We start from the raw sequence: 21,241 nt of genomic DNA, 5'->3' as shown, positions 1-21,241 counted from the left end.
GCCCCCTTATTACTATTTATTTTTATAATGAAATCATAAACTTAACTTAAATAGCATATATGTATTCGATATAAATATATTACAATAAAACGCAAAATTCTTAAATTCTGATATGACAAATGCAATGACAGTCTAGCAAAAGTACAAGCGTTGCAAATTGGCAAGTACTGAGCAAAAAATTCCATATATGAGTAGACATGCACATATAAAATATGTATGATACAATTGTTAATATTTGTCAACAGTTCATATATGTATTACATTCATGATAGTGTGTAAATAATACAGTTCATATTTTATACTTTCCACTAAACCTTTTGCATTATATGCATATGTTAAGTATATAAAGTAACAGTCTTATGTCAAATTATTATCTATCTGTTTTTCTCTGTTCAAATTATAAATGATTATGTTGATCTGCATTGTCTCCAAATTCTATCTCTAATTGTAATCTGTAATCCATGGCGACAAAGACAATGACCAGAAGTACTGGCAAACGAAATCTTGACTGCCAGCCAAGTTTCAATATAAACATCAAGGAACGATGTAGAGTTCCACCATTTCCCAGAAAAATTTCAGAAGTCATCCTTCGCACGACCATTAGGTCCTCTTTTACAGATGTAATTGCATCAATGCCACGCTGTAGTATCCTTCATTATATATTCCACCAAACTGAATTTTTCTAAACAACAAAAAATAAAACTGTCAGTGGTGATTTAATCTATGCTCCTAAACATCTAGGATTCAATAAATTCTTATCGATAATCGTTTAAGTAATTCTGTATTGGCGGTCATATACTCGTTAACCTCTTTTCCATTATTATATATCTTAATTTAAGTAGATTCTCATACAAACTCTCTTGGCAATTATAATTCCGTAAAACAAAATTACAAAGATACGCAGCTATAACACATTATTTAATATTACGACAATACTAACTGCATCATTATCCGCTGTTTTTGACAGTTCTCTCGATTTTGCACACAAACACAGTCCTATATCCTCATACAAATAATACACGAGTAATGCACGTGTGTAGGTGGTCAGTTTCTATCATAGAACTAAAATGTAGTATGAGAATGGACTACAGACGGCATTTTTGCATATGGGGACTTCTATATAATGTTATTTTTTGCCAACACCGTCGATAAGATTGTCATTATTAAATAGATACACAGCGTGACGATAGGTGCGCTGCGAGACACGTGGTATCGGGTGCGTTCAGGAGACACGAGCAGCAATCAAACGTGATTGGTTCTTACTTCTAGAACCAACAAATCAACATCGAGTGTTGACAAGACGATGCTCAACGGTTGTGTTTCCTGAACGCGCCCATAGACAAGTGTTGACAGGTACTAGTGTTAGTTCAATGGTGGTTTGATGGTTATCCCCAACCGTCATCGGTATCGATACGGGTGTGTTTCATCGAGATAAGGTTTATTAGTGGGTCAGGAATCATGCTCGGACGTCTACCTGCGTGCGTCATCGACGTAGGCACAGGGTAAGTGCGACTCCGGGAAGGGAAAAATAAATTTGGGCGAACGGCCAATTTAGGGTGGTGCCAATCAGGTTAGAAGCCGACTGTCATCGATGACACACGCCTCAGATAAACACTCGGAGAAGTGTAAACCGCGCCTTCTCGACGATTCATATATTTACATATTACATGTGCATACATGTACATAGATTTCTTTAATAACCGATTCCTAAAATTATTTTTTTTTTATCATGTATATAATGGTAAATCATATCGATGCGCGTAAAAATATATTCGCCCACGCATGATTAACACGCTTGATATTTCCCATTCGAGTATAATTATCGATTGTGTTAATAATCGTTATCTTGTAGATACACGAAATTAGGGTTTGCCGGCAATAAGGAGCCTCAGCTGACCATACCTTCGGCGATTGCCATCAAGGAAACAGCTAAGGTTGGTGATAACAATGCGAGGAGGATCACGAAGGGTGTGGAGGACTTGGATGCCTACATCGGGGATGAGGCTTTTGAAGCCACCGGATATTCAATTAAGGTATTTATTTACAAAATATTCCTTCAAGATAGGATCGTTTCCAATGGTTTGTATTTAAAATATACATTTTGATCCTTGATCTGCAGTATCCAGTGAGGCATGGACTAGTCGAGGATTGGGACTTGATGGAGAAGTTTTTGCAACAATGCATTTTCAAATATCTCAGATCGGAACCCGAAGATCATTACTTCCTTTTAACAGAACCACCCTTGAACACTCCAGAAAATCGGGAATATACAGCAGAAATCATGTTTGAGTCATTCAATGTACCAGGACTTTATATAGCGGTACAAGCTGTTCTTGCCTTAGCGGCTTCGTGGACAGCTAAAAACGTAGAAGATCGTACTTTAACAGGCGTCGTTGTTGATAGTGGGGATGGTGTAACTCACGTAATTCCAGTAGTATGTATATATGAATCTGCATTATATATTTCATTTTAAAATCTTATCAGATTTGACAATATATTGAATTTTCACAGGCAGAAGGTTTCGTTATAGGAAGTTGTATAAAGCACATTCCCATTGCTGGTCGTGATATTACTTATTTTATACAAAGTCTATTGAGAGAACGAGAGATTGGAATACCACCCGAGCAATCGTTAGAAACAGCCAAGTCAATTAAAGAAAAATATTGTTATATATGCCCGGATATATCGAAAGAATTCGCCAAATACGATAGCGATCCTACAAAGTATATTAAAAAATATGACGGTATTAACAGTATTACCAAGAATCCATTTGGCGTGGACGTCGGATATGAAAGGTTTCTTGGACCGGAAATATTTTTCCATCCCGAAGTAAGTTAAATGTATATATATACAACTACATTAATTGTAAATTACTTTGCACAACCAATGTCTATGTTTTTTTTGTATTATGAATGTTTCAAGTTTTCTAATCCGGACTTCACGACGCCACTCAATGAAATCGTCGATGACGTAATTCAAAACTGCCCAATCGATGTCAGAAGACCATTGTATAGTAATATTGTATTATCGGGCGGCTCTACCATGTTCAAGGATTTTGGTAGGCGACTACAACGTGACATAAAGAAGATTGTCGACACGCGACTTAAGCTTAGTGAAACATTAAGCGGTAGTCATATTACGGTGAATATCAAATAATATTACGGCATTAATTCTTTTAAGTGTAATAATATTTTATGTTTATTAAACCACATTTATATTTTAGCCAAAACCAATAGACGTTCGTGTGATATCGCATCACAAGCAGCGTTGCGCTGTATGGTACGGTGGCGCGTTACTGGCCAGTGATCCAGAATTCTACACAGTCTGTCACACAAAGAAGGCTTATCAAGAATATGGTCCTGGAATTTGTCGTTATAATCCTGTGTTCCACAGTATGGTTTAAGAGATAATAAACGAGAGAAGCACGCCGATTGAAATCATTTTTAATGCATATTGTCATTTATAAATGCAAGAGAATTATCAGATAATTTATTTCTTTTTACATGGTGCTAGATGCAATAAAAAGACAATCTGTTTATTCCAACTTATTTACAAAAGAATAATCTCTTGTATTTTTTTTCACAGAATCATGTCATACATTTGAAACTATGTGTGTGACTTGAGTATATATGACTTATGGAAATTAATAATGTCTTCTTGTTTTTTCTTTTTATATTTAATATAATGATCATTTATAAATTTACATGGTATATACATGTATACAGTTTATGAAATGGATACAGAATTTACTGTGTATTTTATTTACTGCTATATATATATATATAGTTTTTATTATTGCGTCTGTGTGTGTCTAATATAAATGTACAACTCGTCATACATATGATTCTGCTTAACTGAATAATATAATATATAATGTAATGCAATATGACATAGTTTCTCATATAATATAATATCATATAATATATATAACATATGCATATTTTTTATGTATGTGTATAATATATATATAATAATAATAATAATAATAATAATAATAATAATAATAATAATAATAATAATAATAATAATAATAATAATAATAATAATAATAATAATAATAATAATAATAATAATAATAATAATAACATCATTATTGTTATCCTCACTGTGCTTCTCTCTGTTAAACGTTATCTGTATGTAAGTTAACCACGTTATTAATTTATTTTTAATCCACTTCTGGGTTCTTCCTCTCTTTCTTTTTTTAAGTGTCTTACGGCTAGAAGGTGTCGAGCGATAGAAGCAACAATTTCCGTTTGTGTTGTTGCTGCCTCCGATTGTGTTGTTGCGTGTATCCCAGCTCGATCAGAATGTTCGCGATCTTTAATTACGCGTATCGTTGACAACGATTATGGTCCAATATATCGATACCGGCTTTCGCGCGGAAAACGTCGTATAGTTTCCTTCCGTTCGATGCTTTCTCTTCGCCTCTCTCTCTCTTTCTCTTATCACGAATTGTCACAAGCGTCTTCGAGTCGTTTAAAAAAAATAGGATATGTCAGGACATCGTCGATCTGTATCGTCTTTATGTTAAATTGATTCATGATATCAAAATTTTGATAAAGATATTTCAATCTCGTGGGGGATATTCTCAATTCTGTGTCGTAAAGAGAAAAAAATAAGTAAAACTGAGATACTTATGCGCGAAAAGAATTGTTTGCTATTCGTCATCAAATGGCAAACAACTCTTTGTTTTATGAATATATAAAAAAACCAAGTAATTCTTTTGATACACAGACATCAAAGAATAAATTGCGTGCTGGAAGAAAAAGAATGAATTTCTGAGATACTTGTTTTATCAGACAAGTCCAAGATTAGACTTAATGCACGTTTTCTCTGTAGATAACACATCCATTTTTTGATCTATCATGCATAATAACTCGTTTTTCGTATTTTTAGATTTTTATAGTGTCTCTCTTCCTCGCGTCCGAGATATATTTCTTGATTTAACATAAAATCGCGTAAAACTACGGACGTTTGCAAGCAAACGAGTTTGAAATTTCTCTCACTGCGTGCTTTCTTCTTTCGACATAACAAAGTTTATCTTTTGAACAATAATCGGCTTTGCAAAGCTAATGGAAAAAAATGGGGTCGCGAAAGGTCAAATCCTTTTTATCATGGCGTTTTCCCATAATAGAAGTGGCTTCGCATAGATATACGGTACAATCGATAACATCGCCTCGGCGTCAAAAAGGATTATCAGGGATTAACTGTTTTTAAAAGATGCCCATGAAAAAGCAATGTTCCCAAACGATATTGACATCCTGACACCTTCGGGCATAAATAACCTATTAAAACATATCGTGGTAACTTTAGTTGTCCCGGTTCTTTTCACGGGTGTCATGTTTTTAAAACGCACTGCGCGCTTTATTCTTTAAAAGTTTTAAATATTCTAAAAGCGTACAAAAAATTTAAAAAATTAAAAAGTCATAAATTTCATTTTTTTGAAATTGTTTAATATGGATGAGATCATCCTTTTCTGTTAGATTATTTGTATTTTAGTTTGGAGGTATTTCTCTTGGGCATTTTAATCTTTTTAAACGGGTCAGGTGTTGTGTATTGTTGTCAACGTGATTTTTCCATGAAAAGAATTTCAAAGAATCACACGAGCTTCAAAATGGATTTATAATGTGAAATATCACATTGAGGTATTCTCGCACGGATGTGGCCTAGAAAAGCGCAGTACCTATAATGAAAGAGGAGCGCATGATGCGTCGAAATATTTATAAAACTCGAACACATCGCCTGATGTTCGTCTAAAATATTGATAAATCGGCTCCTATACTCCTCGATCGTCCCTTTTCCGGTCCGCCAACCCGATGTTATTAAACTCGCGTGTACGAGGCCGAATGGGTGGATGGAAGAAGCGTCGATAAAACGCCCGACGAAAAATGGGACGCCGAAACTTTTTGAATAAATTCAATTTGAAGACCACCCTCGACAGAATGGCGTTCCTCGACAGAAAGCTGATCGGCGAGAATTTGAAGAATAAAAAATCGTGATGCGGAGAACGATACATATATAGAATGTTTTCGTGCTTCCCGCACTTTCATCCGTATTTTTCTTGCCGTTTAGAGCAGAGAAACTATAAAAAATTATTTCTTTTTAAATATATATTTTTTATTGCAAACAAGATTTTGAAATATAAATTTCTTATTTAAAAATTCAATTATTCGAGCAGTTTTGAATGATCGACCGATTAATTCAGATGATTCGAAAAAACTATCCTGCTTAAAAAATCGACAAAATGACGAAACAGTGCACAAAGAAGCAGATCAAATGCACGTCTACAAAATCGGATCGCATGAAAGCTACTGTGAAAGCGGATAAGCGCGATACAATGATGATTATTCTCTTTATCGTCCTCAAATCGCGAGAGTTAAATATCATTGTTATTATTCCGATTATTTATTGTTGAGGAATCATCGTGCGCAGCCCATCTTTTCTTCTGGAATTCTCTTTTATCGAGATATTTTTCAGAAAGCTCAGTACTCCGTTATTTTGATTTAAAAAAGAAGCTAACATGTGGAGGTAAAATAGAGAAAGTATCGTTATTCGGGCTCGTACTTGATAAGGATCCCGTGCGAAGATGGAATCTTAATTCAGAGCGAGACTCGCCAAACATCCGCGAAAATATGCGGAAATATGTAAATTTATTAGTAGATATATAAGAATAATATTTGGAAATAATCACGATGCTATATTTATTATTTATAATTTTCTACGGTTTTTAAACACCATCTATATAAAAATTTTCTTAAAAAATTGAATTTTAAAACAGAATAATTATATATATATTTTTCACATTGTGGATTTTCGATATCTTACAGTATTCTAGTTTCGATGTAAAAAGAACATCCTGGAGAGGAAGAGTTTTGAAGTAATGTGTAACAAAAATCGAGATGTTTAAAGAGTGAATATTTGAGTACCATATCCGTATAATATGAATAATAAATGTAAAGTTTTTATGAGACGTCAACTTTACGAAATATTATACTAGCGTTTCATCAAAATAAAAATAGGAAAAAAAATTGATCATTTCATCAAAATAAAAATCGATCAATCTGTGAGTCGATAAAAGCAACAGGTGAACGAGGCTTATTTCTAACTGATAACTGTTGTGCAAATCTCATCAAATCAGCGGAATTTTTTTCAAACGTCATTGGCATGCATTACTCACTCTGATTAGATTACAACTGTCGTGAACTTTAACTTAGTATGCGTCGAACGATATCGAAAAGAAGAAAGCATACGTTGATACTATAGAGAGATCTCAGAGAGTGCTCGGTAAAATAAATAACGGAACATATTCTGATTTTTTGTCGAGAAGATCCAAGGATCAGAAAGGACGACTATCGACGTCTTCGCGAGATCCGCTATCTCGTAGGAAGCCTCGATCGTTCAGCGCAAACGTTTGAGACGCAAAGTGCAATTCTCAACACCCCTCAACCCCCGGTGCAAGTTTGTGTGATTGAAGGACCTATTGTGGCTCCATGTGACGCTCGGATCCTCCGTCTTGCGGGACGACGTATTAGCCACGGAGGCTTCGGCACACCAGAAGGATCGCCAGCGAGATCGCCAGGACCAAGTACGCGCTGCTCGACGCTGTCAACGACGGCCCGGAATTGCAGCCGTCCTGCTGGCAGCAATACGTTCTCGTGCTCCAGGCCTCTGAAACAGCCGAGTCGTTGTCATTCGACAATTTAATTCACCGATCTGAGATCTCGGTGCGCATTCAAATATTATTTTAAAGCTTTTTTACTTTAGTATTTTATGCATATAGTTACAAAATTGTGTAGAAAAGAAAAGACAATCTCTTTTTTTTAATCTTAATTCGAGGATACAGAAGCTGGAAGCTGAAAGCTTGAAAGTAGCTAAAGAATTCTAGAAATATAGATTTTAATAAGATACAAGAGACTCGCGAAATATTTTTAAATACTTTTAATTCTCTTTTTTTCTCCTCTCTTGTTTCAAACGCTTTTATGAAACTTTTCATACATTTGATCAAATTTCGTGAGTAACTATATCTGATGACATGTTATAACGAATAATATATATATAAACTCCGATAACAAACAATAATTATTTTTAAAACAATCATAAACTCAAAATTTAGCTAAGAAGTTTTAATAAAAGAACCACGAGGAAGAAAAGCAGCGGACAAAGATTAATCGCGGCGCTTCCGTTTCGAGATGTGACAAAAAAGATCAGGAGAGAAAGAGAAAAGAGATATATAGGCACCGTCGAAGGCCTGTAAAATACGGCGGAAAAATACGAGGAAGGAAAAAGTATGAGGCCTTCATCCATAGCGAAACAATAAAACGACGCGACCCGATAACACAGTTCGCCCGTGGGACCTTTAGCGATTCGCACGCTTTCATCCTCTCTCTTTCTCTTTCTCTCCTCTTTATCTCCTTTCTCGAGAATGAAGGCGGATGAAGAAAAAGAGCGCGATGCGGGCGTAAATCCGAAATCGATGACGTTGCTCGGTTCGATCCTTAAGAGAGAGAGAGAGAGAGAATAGCGAAACAATAAAACGACGCGACCCGATAACACAGTTCGCCCGTGGGACCTTTAGCGATTCGCACGCTTTCATCCTCTCTCTTTCTCTTTCTCTCCTCTCCTTTCTCGAGAATAAAGGCGGATGAAGAAAAAGAGCGCGATGCGGGCGTAAATCCGAAATCGATGACGTTGCTCGGTTCGATCCTTAAGAGAGAGAGAGAGAGAGAGAGGAAGAGGAATTCAACGGTACCGAATCCGGCGTCGCGTCCCGATGCCGACGCCGACGTCGGCGTCCACTGCCTTTCAGATAACAAACGCCGATCCAAAGCAACCGATAACACGCGGTTTCACAAATTTTTTAGGACCCGCCGTTTTATCCCCTGTAAATTTCGCGGAAACAACCGGCCCGGCGGCCATCAGCGACTACCCGGTGTCGAGGAATTTACGAGGGTGGATTTAGCGCGATCCCGAAACAGTTTAGCGAAGATAGATTGTAACGCGGGCGTGTTGTTCTTTTTCTTTTTCACGATCGCAAAATAGGTGGATTTATTTCGCGATGGAGAGGAAAACTTGGCACTCACCTTTCTCCACGCACTGACTCACGCAGTCCCGCACCGTCGATCCTTCGCTGACATATTTCTGAAAAACAGAGGAAACAGAAAAGTCGTTAATGTGGCTGTAACGTACGACATATAGCGGCGAGTAATGATCAATGACGTCGTGCCATTTGTGGTTCTTCTCTCGCGACGACCGGAATATTTTATCCGGCGGCGAAATGACACATGCGTCGCTCACACATAAAGCCAATAAATCTGCGCCCGTTATCGAAGTGAGAATTACGGCGAATGTTTCATCTGTCAATATTGTTTTGCGCAATTTCCAACGTGTCCCCGACCCGGGCAAAAAAAAAGAAAAAAAAAAGAAACGCCATACGATTTGAAATTTTTATACGAAGAATGAAATATGACGTATGTACACTTGTCCGTGTGGAAGTTTGCCCGCAACGAAAAAGTGCGATCATCGCACGCATGTCATGATGTTTTTTTTTTTTAAGGGCCCAGTGTCTGCTCTAGCAGTATGAACAATTGATGATTTTTAGGAAATTTTTTTGAAGAATATTTAGAAATTGATATGAATTATTGATATTGAATTTTTGGCGTTTCACATATGTTTTTATTGATGCTCTAATATCCTTCAAAAAAATTTCTAAAAATCATCTATGTTTCATATTACTAGAATAGATTGGCTCTTAAACGAAATGTATATATCGTGTGCGCAAGGACAAATTGCGGACGCAATTTCGGAGATTCCTGTACCCGTTCTCATTGAAAATCCTCTCCGATTTCGACCGTCGAGTGGTCGCGCATAAGCCGAGGTCGCCGGACGATCAGGAACGACAAGTATGATACGATCCTTTAGCAGACTCTGATTGGTCAAACGGGAAGTCTCCCTCGAAGCGGTCTACGTCATGTACTCGGCATGATCGATACTCGACGATTATAACGCCCCGAGGACGTCGTACATATTAAACCCTCCAATTCTGCTGTCTCTCTCTCTTTCTATCTATCTATCTCGTATCGGTCCTACTTCTCTTTAGTTATTAAACTCCCTTTGCGGACCAAGAATTTCCGCGTCGACGATACAATCTCGCTATTGAACCTTTCGAGTACGACCGTCAAATGACGTGAGAATGCAAACGTTACGTGAAATTCTCGTAAAGCAAAAAGCGAGGAATAATCCATGAAGTAAAATCTTTCAGCGAAAAAGAATTGCGAAGGAACTTTATTCCGCAATGACTTCAACGAGAAATTTTGTATTTTCAAAAAAAAAAAAATTAATGGGAAATGTGGCTATTTACGTAGTCATGACGAAATAATGAGTAACGGATAAACATGCGTTGAATTTATAAATACACGAGAGTCGCCAAACAAATACAGGAACGGGACGAGTGAGTAATAGAAACGCGATAATAAAGCTAGAGTTACGAAACCTGTTTATTCGCAAGCGATTTAATCATGGCAATTGTCGCGGAGCGCGTCAAAATTGTTTCACGATTCCGCTTGTTTCGAGTAAACGAAGGCGGCACGCAAATAAAGCGCGATTTGTCATCGACGATTTTTCGTCTCGCGGGATTCGGTAAACTGCTCTCCCGAAAATCTCCATAGTCAGCGTAGAATTAATTTAGCCCTCGACCAGCCTGATGAGCTCGCTTCATATCATATAAGAGATGTATGCACTATTCTCCAGAGGCGAGTTTATTCCCGAACATTTTATCTAACGATTCTCTTTGCCCTCAGCTGAGATTTCCACAATCCGTAATTAAGCTGAAGAAATATGAAGTAAAAAGTATATATAAAAACTATTTTTTTTTATATTTCTTTAATAAAAAGAAACTTTATTTGTTTAGGAATTGTGACGGCCTTAATTCGAGTGCTTAATCAGTGGCATCATGCTAAGTGAATCAGATAAAAAATGATTTAGCTTTAAATTGTAGATGTATAATTGTAAAATGTGTTTCCTTCAAATTATTATTTGTTCAGGAATGCGCGCCTGTATGGCTCACCAAACGAAATTTGCGGGATAAATTTGTCACTGCGGCGGAAAAATTGTCCCCGTTTTTCCTCTCGTGAATATTTAATCTGGAGACGCAAGTGGAAAAGGGGACAGGGAAATAAAGAGAGAGAATGAGAGAGAGAGAGAGAGAGAGAGAGAGAGAGAGAGAGATAAAAAGCAACGGCGAAAAAATATGTGCTAAACTACCACGGAGGGTAGCGAGTCGAAAGATGAAATGTCGTTATTGCATAAGAAAAATTCGCGAGTGTCATCTTGATCGCTTTTTTCCTATGCGTGAAGATAAATATATCCCGTGGACGGATTAACCAAGCACGATATCGGCTTACTGCATTTTTTATGTTCGCGTAATAAGTTTTATCAAGCCGCAAGTTTCCCGCACAGATTGTCCGGCTTCCTGTACGATAGCGAAAAATATCTGTCGGGATTTCCGGTCTTAAGAAAGAGATCATCGATCTTATTCGTTAAAAATAATAGCACATCCTGTATTTAAAGGATGAACAGAAATATAGACTAAATTCCTAAATAATTCATAAATACCACTTTAAATTCGCTTTAAATTTCCTTCAAAGTGCGCTTGCCAAGTTATAGATTTAAAGTCCGTCTTTGCTCCTAAACTCTAATTTCATATCAGAGTTATTAAACTTGATAGAGAGAGACAGGGCATGGTCAGAAAAAGATCCGAGTGTTAATTATTCGCCAGTGTCAGCGGTGCATAATAATTGGCGCGAACGCTTGGAAAACAGTTGAGTCCCGACAACAAAGTGCGCTTGATGTCAAGAGTGCAGCTGATTCATAACTCATTGATAACTTTTTATCCTTTTTTTATTCCGCATACGTCGGCAAAAAAAAACTATCATCTTCCGACGAGAGAGGCGAGAAGCAGCGCTCCCTTATCGCACTGTCCCTTATCGTTTCTTCCTTTAAGTGCTTCTTGAAAGACGATCGCGTCTCCGAGAGTTACCGCTCAGAACCGGAAATTGGGAGCTGGTAATCGCGACGGCGATACGTATTGAAACGAGGACAATGTAGTTGGAGGAGGAAAAAAGTAGTGAGAATATCCGGTGTTGGAAAGCGGGGAATTGTTTTCCTGCTTATCTCGCACTTACCACGCGAACACGAGCCGATGCGACGCGTGGATAACGTTAAAAAAACACGGGGCGTCGTTTGACAGAATGAAAGAATTCAACGAGGACGAGAATTGAATTTCTCGAAAGTATCTACACCATACCACGTGATTTGCGATTATATTTCTATTTCAGGAAAAAAAACGTAGGATGAAAAATATTAAAGAAAATAGAGTTATATAATAGATTAGGATTAAGATAGATTTCGGAAGAGATAAACCGGGATTCTCTCGAATTTTTAAAATATTAGACACAATTATTTATAATTTTATTAAAACTTTTAGTCTCTTTTTTTCCTTCATCGAAGATTGTTAGACTTAATTCTCAAAGCATGGTTTGTTTTTTTATATCATGGGGGTCGAATTAAAGAAAAAATATTAATGAAAAAATATATCTAACTCTGTGCTTTTTATTATTTAAATCAGTTCGTAAATAATGAATAAAGCTCTCTTGGCAGATATTGAAATATACGATTCGAATATACGCTTGTTTTTCATTTTTATATTTTTCCTTAAAAAAAAAAAACGGTGCATTTCCCCCGAAAAAAAATATTTTATTGTATATAATAAAACTTTCATACGCCTTTTTCCCGGGCACGAGAGACTCTGAACCATATATACAGTGGGATTCAGAGAAGTGTACATACATACGCGCTGATTTTTGCAATGTGCACCGCGAAGTGCATTCGTTGCATTTTCCGTTGGTTGGTGGAGGGGGAGAGGGAGGAGGAGGAGGCAGGACGAGGGGGTGAATCAACGATGCGGATACGTCGCACAACTCCTGCGACAGTTTCCCTTATCCGAGAAGTGCAACCGAATAACGGACGAGGCTAACGACACGCGACAAGAGTGCGAACTACTTCGTTGACTGTGGGTGGGAGGATGTCGCCGTCGTTGAAAATTTACTTATATACGATAAGGCGATAAGTAGCGGCGCGTTTATGCCTCCGGATAACGAGCTAAGTGCTCGTGCTTAGCTGGTGCGAATTTATCGATCTCATTGACCCCCAACTATCGCGCATCGGGTGACGCGTTATCATCGCCCGTTTTATCGTCACGCCTGTTTAGCGGGTAAAATGTGTTTTACATAATTAAATTTATATTATTCATATTCCCTCGAATGTTTGCCCAGCCCTTTAATTGCCTTCGCGTCGATCGATTCGTTTTTTTAAGCGCGACGTCAATATTAATAAACGAGTTTTATAGATTTAATTATTCATTTTCTCGAGCGAAATCTTTAATAAACGCTTCGTTCAGAATAATGGATCAGATTTATACGGTGAAATACATATAATTTTTTGACCTCTGTAAGCTTTTATATCGTTGTTGTAAAAATTTATTTATTTTATTCCAGATGCGCTAAAATGTCCCCAAAATATATAGATAAAAGGATTAATTTTATATTTCTCTTGCAACGCGTGTCATTGTGTGCGGTATTCGCTTTAGGAAAATTAATTTTAATTTGTACGATATATCAAATTTTCTTCCGCAATGACATTTCGATGTAAATAATCGAAGTAAAAAGAGATGCATCGTGAGACATGACCTACTTTTGGAAGCTATTCGTTAGAAAATCACTTAATGACGCGATCGTATCGTAATAATATAACATTGTTATCCCATATCACCGCGGATATTGCGTTTTTTCTCCCGGATTAGTACGGGGAATTACGGAGCACAATTCACAATAATAAATTATATTCAGTTACGCTACGTTATATGACACTCTGGTAAGAGACTGATGATACCGCAAACGGAGCACTTCCTTCACCTCCGGCCATACCAGAACGATAAAGGTGGTTTATCTTCATCGTTATTATTATTGTATTGTCGCCATCGCGCGATGACATAAACGGTGAGTTACGACGGCCGTTGTGATCCGGAATTATCGTGCAAGCGATCGAACCCCAATGTGTCAAAATTTCGCATGTATAAAATAATGGACGGAGAAAAAAAATATTGCAAAGACAATAGAATTTAATCTAGCTTAATCGATCTTTCATCGTGAAATGAAATTCGAGTACGAAGAGAAAATAATAATTTTTCTAATGAAACAATAGACCGATTTGGAAAAAATAGAACATTTTCTTTAACGTTTTGCAAAGCTGTTTAATTTTATGTAATTACATCATTGATTTAAATTAATTTAACGGAATTGAATTTATTTTCAAAAGATCACAAACGTTTAGAAGCGGCGAAATAATGATTGGAGATTATAATAAAACGTCATGCATCTCGAGTTAATAATCGGAGAGGGAGCAGAAATCGAGAATAGAATTATCTAGGCGAAAGACGTGATAGGAGTTTAAGACAAGCTTGGCAGATAGCTAGACGACGGGAGTCCGTTATGTTGAAACTGCTTAAGTAGTTTAGTTGCGCTGAAACCTTCATATGTTGTATGATATACGGTAAACTCGACGGATCCCTTCTACTTGTCAGTTACACGGATTATGTTAATATAACGGTGTTAAGATATACGTTTCTCGTTATAATAAAATTTATAATTTTATATAAAATTATACAGTCAAATATAATAGATTAATTGGTTTGCGCGCAAACTTCGATCAAGTACCCGATTCTTGAAGGCGGAAAAGAATTGTGTAACAATACGGTCTGTTTAGTAAGTGCCTTTGCATATTTCTCGAAGCGTCCATTGTTTTCAGATTTGATAATAAAAAAAGATACGCGGCCGTCGAATAAACTCGGAGAAACGAAGGTAAACAATTGTTTCGATGGAAATGGTAGAAAGGGAAACATCTACTTTTATTTGACATGCAAAGGAGCGCGGGGGAGGTGATTTTATCAATACGATGAGTATAACTGTCGCATCGCAAACAAGACAACGTGTCTCTAATAAAAATTATAAACTTGCAGAGTACAAATCCTGAAAAAATTCTATCTTTCAAGAATATTATTATTTTTTTTAAATTAGACACGTTCGCGAATTTATAATTTGTACTCTGTATATTAATTATTGATTAATTTGTCTTTTTTTAAGAGAAAAACTTCGAAAAGAAAGGCTATCATTCTCTTATGAAATTCTAAAAAATCGCTACTTTTGTTCCGACCGATTTAAAACCAGTACCAAACGAAAATGAATCCAAGTAGTTCGCGTGTCACTTTTTTTTACGTTTCGCGAATCGTTCTGCATCCCTGTCAGCCGCGCCGTCCATCAAACATCAACAGAGATATCACTTGTGAATAAATCGCGCGGAACGTTAACGATGCGACTAACTAACGGGTGGAGAAAAAAAAAGTGGATAAATAAAAGCAATTGGTGCACGTATGACCTGATGGGTAACGAGACGGCACTCTCGAAAACCCGTTTGGACGAGCGGAAAAAAAAAACTCGTCGAGCGTCGGTGGCGATATCAATCTGGCAAACCCGTTTGATCCGTTTTATCTTCTCACACCCCTTTTCTCCTTTTTCTCTCTCTCTCCCTCGCCATCATGTTTTTTTACCGCAATGGAAGATGATGCGACCGCGTCGCGGAATGCACGCAACTCAACGCAAATCGAGCGTCGCCCCCTCCGGGGACCGTTTATTGCGTTTTCGCGTGTGTGTCACACGCCATAAAGCAGGAAGAAGTGCGCTCGACGGTGAATACTCGGCTAAATGCCCGGCGTTCAGCGATCCATCATTGCGTTTCGTTTTTTGGGCTTTCTGTCTCCATCTCTTTTTTTCGTTACGGGCCGATTTTCGCACGCTAAATCACATGTATGTATAATAGAACTGATTTTATACGACATGGGGATCGATCTCACCATCAATGATAGGCAGGCTATTGAAAATAACTATCTAAATAATTTAGTTTGTGATTATGAAATAGTTTGAGATATTTGAAAATTTATTTTTTATAAGACTAATAGGTACAAATAGATAGAAAAAAAATATTTATTTGAAATCAATAATTGAAATTATTAAAACAATAATTAAAAATTTTATTTTAAATAATATTTAAGTTTTCAAATTTGTATTGATTATATTTCAAATATTATTTTCTTATCGTTTCTAGTATCAAGTGAATTATTACTTTACTTTAATTATTTATATTCCAATAGGAAAGAAAAATAACTTGTGTAAATATTTTTTTTATCTTAAATACTGTCACCTTTTTTGTTCATTTTTACTCTACATAGATTTGCGTGTTATTTTGTCGCAAAAAAATATGACATCTATGATGTATGGCTCGATTAAGATCAATTAGCGTAACTTTATTTTGTGCGAACGAGATGATACTTTTCGTCACATAACTCACCGTGACTTGTTGCAATATGAGAACTTTGAGAACGATAACACGATGTTAATGTCAAGTTTGTGACATTAACGCACTAGCCTTCCCACGTGGAAATGGGATAATGAAGTGTTATAATACCCGACGAGATGCGCTTCAGTATTTATAACAGCCAGTAACTTGGAGGTTCGTTATGTTTGCCGATACAGATAATGTGTCGTTGTTGTAATAGCAGCGAGTCGTTAACCACGTTATTCTTCCTATCATCCTTCTTATATATCAGCTGCCTTTTCTTCGCAAGCGACGAGACGCGGGCAATTTTCTCGAAAAAAGGCCGTTAGACCGTGAAATTGCAAATTGTGACGAGAAGAAGAATAGAGGCCATTGATAACGCGCCATCATGTCGGATCATGTCGATAATATATTTAATTCCTAATTTGTTTACGTTCTCGCGAAAATATTACGTTGGAATCCATTTAACGCGTTGCGATATCAGATGAGAGATACGAGAGCTAAAAAGAAAGAGATAGTGTGTTTCCTGCGATAATAAAATTATCGAAACTTGTTCATATATATGGGTATCGTTGTATCTATCCAGATAATGGCGCTAGCCCAGAAACATTCGCGATACTACGTTGAGATACGACTTCTAACGATCATACGCGACCGCTGATGTCTGTAACTACTAGCGGTCGATCTAATCGCGAGTGTTTTCACTGCGCGCCGGCTGATCGCCGGTTGACCGCTACTACTGTACGCTACTTCGCGCTGCATCGATCGCTCGGGATCGATTCTCCTTTGGCATTATTTTGAATATAACAGTTGAAAGGAAAATATTTTAATTTATATAAAGTAGAAGAAAAAAATTTGTTGTGCGCGAATTGCATAAATGGTTAAAAATTAATTAAAATTTATAAATAATAAAAATCAAAGTTATATATTAAATGTGTTTTTAAAAAAGACATTATTGTATTTCGCACATCGATATTTTATCTCTTATAAAAATTCGAACTCTTAGATAAATTTGATAGTGGAATGTAATATATAGATAATATAATATATAAAACTTTTTCTTTATATATCGTTCGCGAAAATATATACACGGAAGCTATTCTATTCAGCGATTTAAAATATAGCGGCAATAGAAAGCACGTATTGCGTTCGCCTGTATCTTAACGCGTTGCAAAGTGCGATTGAAAAAACTCAATGCGGCAAAGGGGAGGCCGCGGATACGCCTGGCTCTATATGATAAGCAATTTTAAATCGCGAAGCATTGCGGGGATTTGCGTGCGGTGGGAGCCTCGGTAATATCGGTGCGTGCACGTTCGCGGCCGCATATCTCAAATATGTATATTCCGCAGTGCAAATGCAACGATGTTCCGCGACAAATGCGAGCATAATGCCGGAAAATGCGAGCGGGGAGGCTATGCAGTTATTCGGTTTAAAAGTGTTCAGTGAAGAAATGCAATCTTTGCCTGTCATACGCATCGATTTGGAAACGACCAGAATCGATTAAATCGAATTTCTCTCTCTCTCTCTCTCTTTGAAATATATTTGGAATATATATTTTCATATACACCCACGTATGTTTTCTCGATAAAATAATGTTTTTTTTTTCAAACTTGTGTTTCTCCATCTGTTGTAACTTTCTATGTGCTGCTGCAAAAACAATTGATCGAAATAAATGTTTTGCTCTTGATTGTGAGAGATGAGAACGGCGGTGCCCGTGTGGTTTCGAGGGAAATGACTATTTTTTGATGACTAGTTTTTTTAAATTAAAAATATTATTTGAAAATTCATTTTTTTTATAAGGCCAATAGGTACAAATAGATAGGAAAATTATTTATTTGAAATCGATGCAATAATTAACGCGAATTTTCATGCTCTGGCATTTGTCTACCTTGGCGGAAAAAATGACGGTTAAGCTTTCCCTGGTTTCTCTCACGAATTTCTCGAGACTTGGATCCTCTCCGTTTTCGCGAAATTGACGGCAGCACTTGGCCGCCGATTTCCTCCGGGACTTCGAGTTTTATGAGCGAATGTAAATTCGCCACCCTCGAAATTTTCCGCCAATGGTGCCCTATTCGAGAATGTCACTCCGCAAATTGCTGCACCGTACAAGAATCACGCCCACCGCTCGTGTATTATTATCTGGCAGTTTTCAAATTTGATCTATGAATGGACTTGGCCGAAAAGTACTGTAAGAATTGCGATTAATTTAATATCCCGAATCATTAAAGAACGTCCTATTAGATCGCTTTTAACGTAAATTCGGATGTTCCTTATCTATTTATATGCACAGGAAGATAGAAAATAATCTTTTAATTTATCGATAAAAAATATAATTTAGATATTTAGATCATTGCATCATATGTATAATCGCAAAATTTCAAGGCTTATACTTGTTTATATTATTATCAATGTAAATTTATAATAATTTTCTAATTATGTATCGTGTGGAATATTATTATACGATTATAAATTGCAGGAAACCTGAAAGGTAAATTTACTCTCATAAATTTTATGGACTCTGGATATAATTGCATTTAAAAGTTAACATGATGCTGACAGGCATTTATCAAATTATTAACGCAATATAAAGGATAATTAATTAACGAGTTGCAGACGCAATTCCCGTTAAATGGATCGTCATTACGAAGTGACGATTGGCAAACGGCTTTCATTTTTGTCTGCATTCCGCTTGAAAATTAGACATCAATCGAGACGATGATAATAAACATATAATTTGGTTATTGCATGAACAGGGAAAAGGAAGAAATGTCGTCGAAAGAAAGACAAAAGCATTAAAAATTTCAAAGGTTATCTTGAATGCTTAAATGAATGCCGTTCTGTCCCGTAACAAATGGAATTTCTTCTTTATAAGCGAAAAATTGCTGTCAGTATAAAAAAACGAGGGCGACGAAAGTCGCCTTCTGAACGCCTGAAGAATAACTCTAACAAGTTGTAAGATAATTGCGAATAGAATCCAAGAAAAACTGATAAGAAAATAATAGTCTATGTTAGACGAAACATTTTCAGAGTAGTTTGAATTTGCTTTAAACGATAGTTTGTTGATATATGATCGTTATAGATAGAAAATAATTGACACGCGTATAATGCTGACTATTAAATTCTGATGAACAGAAATTTAGGATGCTCGAAATTTCTTCGAAAACTAGCTTATCGTCAACATGCCAGAATAAAAGGAGAAATTTTCATCAGAATGAAATAAGACTGACAATCTTTTACATTCTGACATAATAAACTGACATTCTTACGAAATAACAACATCGGAAGTATGAGTTCTTGCGCAAAAACGACATTCTTGAAATACTATCTGAAACAGCTATTAATATTGTTGTGATCCTATTAATTTCCTGCCATATCCGTTCCTCATCCTACATTAACTACATTCTTTTATGACACGCAGTGTTCTATATTCGGGAAAAAGAGGAGAGATAAACAAAGAAACATGATGCCGAGAGTTGTGTTTTTTCATGAACTGTCAGTTGTCAGTCTTTGACAAGATATAAAAAAATGCAACGTCTTTTGAGTGAACAATATTATATTATTATTGCGAAATGTATGCTTTTAAATCAATTGAATCAACTCAATTTTACGTCCCCATTTCTTTTTTCGCGCTTCATATATCATGCATGTTTTTTATTTTGGAATAAAAAGCTTTTTTCCACGCTCGTCATAATCGAACACACATACATACACACACACACACTCGAGAAGCTATTAAATATTATTTAATTTAATTCACGTGAGATCGCAACGTAAGAAAGATTGGAAGCGAAATTTTGTTGAAACAGCTTTGAACTACGATCCTTTCGACATCTTTACAAACGGCTCAGGTTCCTTTCGCTCACTGCTCCATTTCACTTCATCTCCTTATGTCTTCTTTGGATTTACAAACTTACAACATCCTCTTTGCATTCAGTAATCTTTCGTAGAATTCATCAGCGCGCTGTATTTTACTTCATTGCACTTTAAGCTTGTTAGCAGAACAACAAGTCATTGCGTGTGGATCTTGCTATCAAAGAGTTACGAAACGCGGACATTTAATTCTCTCGTTTCCTGTTAATAAACTACGCTTTATAGTTAATACCAAAGGACGAAATTTTTTAAAATTCTTTCTCTGCCTTTCAAGATATCATATTTTATTCCAAAACGTCTCGATCTTTTATATTCAATCAAACATATCGTTTCTTTATATTCTTTATATTTTAAATTGGCTCTCCTCCAACATGAATATAAATTTCTAAAGAAAGAGAGATCTATAAATTTTTTGCGAGTTTTTTATTTCGATATTAAAGAGCATGATCGATTTCGTAAAATGTATTAGTTTGTATACATTTGCTTTTATATTGAGTTATTATTATTATCAGACAACATATTTAATATATCACCTGTTTGATCTAAGTTTTTGGCAAAAAAGAGAATGTAATGTAGAGCAGAGAGCAAAGGAATAATGCGGAGCAAAGATCTTTTGAAATATCATCACGAAATACCAACTCACATTTCGTTATATTTCATCCAGATTTGTGGTATCTAGTAACGCATCTGCGCGGATCTCCAAATATGCTTTGACGCGATGCCAACCACGATAATTTAATATTAATTACGGCAAAATCTTTTGTCGAACAGTAGCTATTATTACATTTTCGGGTTTTATCTCGTTTCTGAAAATATTATATACGCGCGGTTGATATGAAAGATGTAAAAGAGAGAGAATAGAATGACGTGGAATTGTAATATATAAATATTATTATATAAATTATTAAAATATTAAAATATTATTGTA

The 21,241-nt window shown here is 36.2% G+C and overlaps 2 protein-coding genes across 2 annotated transcripts in view; one reads left to right on the top strand and one right to left on the bottom strand.

Moving 5' to 3' along the window:
• Positions 1-1,319: 1,319 nt before the first annotated feature.
• Positions 1,320-3,647, top strand: LOC115237859 (actin-related protein 3). The gene is made up of 6 exons (XM_029811198.1): positions 1,320-1,502; positions 1,853-2,033; positions 2,120-2,434; positions 2,512-2,829; positions 2,923-3,141; positions 3,224-3,647. The coding sequence occupies exons 1-6, from the start codon at positions 1,459-1,461 to the stop codon at positions 3,401-3,403; spliced, it is 1,257 nt and encodes a 418-aa protein (XP_029667058.1). The 5' UTR covers positions 1,320-1,458; the 3' UTR covers positions 3,404-3,647.
• Positions 3,648-6,099: 2,452 nt separating this feature from the next.
• The window catches only part of LOC115237861, a 66,293-nt gene continuing 51,151 nt past the window's right edge, over positions 6,100-21,241 (bottom strand). The window contains exons 3-4 of the mRNA XM_029811199.1: positions 9,081-9,138; positions 6,100-7,668 (exon numbers count right to left, since the gene is read on the bottom strand). Of these exons, the coding sequence (XP_029667059.1) occupies positions 7,529-7,668; positions 9,081-9,138 (198 nt within the window). The 3' untranslated portion in view covers positions 6,100-7,528. The remainder of the gene's footprint in view (positions 7,669-9,080; positions 9,139-21,241) is intronic.

The sequence above is a fragment of the Formica exsecta genome, unplaced genomic scaffold, assembly GCF_003651465.1.
Source record: "Formica exsecta isolate Colony F162 unplaced genomic scaffold, ASM365146v1 scaffold314, whole genome shotgun sequence".
Classification (NCBI taxonomy): domain Eukaryota; kingdom Metazoa; phylum Arthropoda; class Insecta; order Hymenoptera; family Formicidae; genus Formica; species Formica exsecta.
Note: the sequence above shows the minus strand (reverse complement) of the source record. Positions and strands in the feature narration are given on the sequence as shown.

Coding starts and splice junctions, on each gene's coding strand:
- LOC115237859 (XM_029811198.1), top strand. CDS start 1,459: ATGCTCGGACGTCTACCTGCGTGCGTCATCGACGTAGGCACAGG. Junction 2,435..2,511: donor TAACTCACGTAATTCCAGTA/GTATGTATATAT, acceptor GAATTTTCACAG/GCAGAAGGTTTCGTTATAGG. Junction 3,142..3,223: donor TAAGCGGTAGTCATATTACG/GTGAATATCAAA, acceptor TTTATATTTTAG/CCAAAACCAATAGACGTTCG.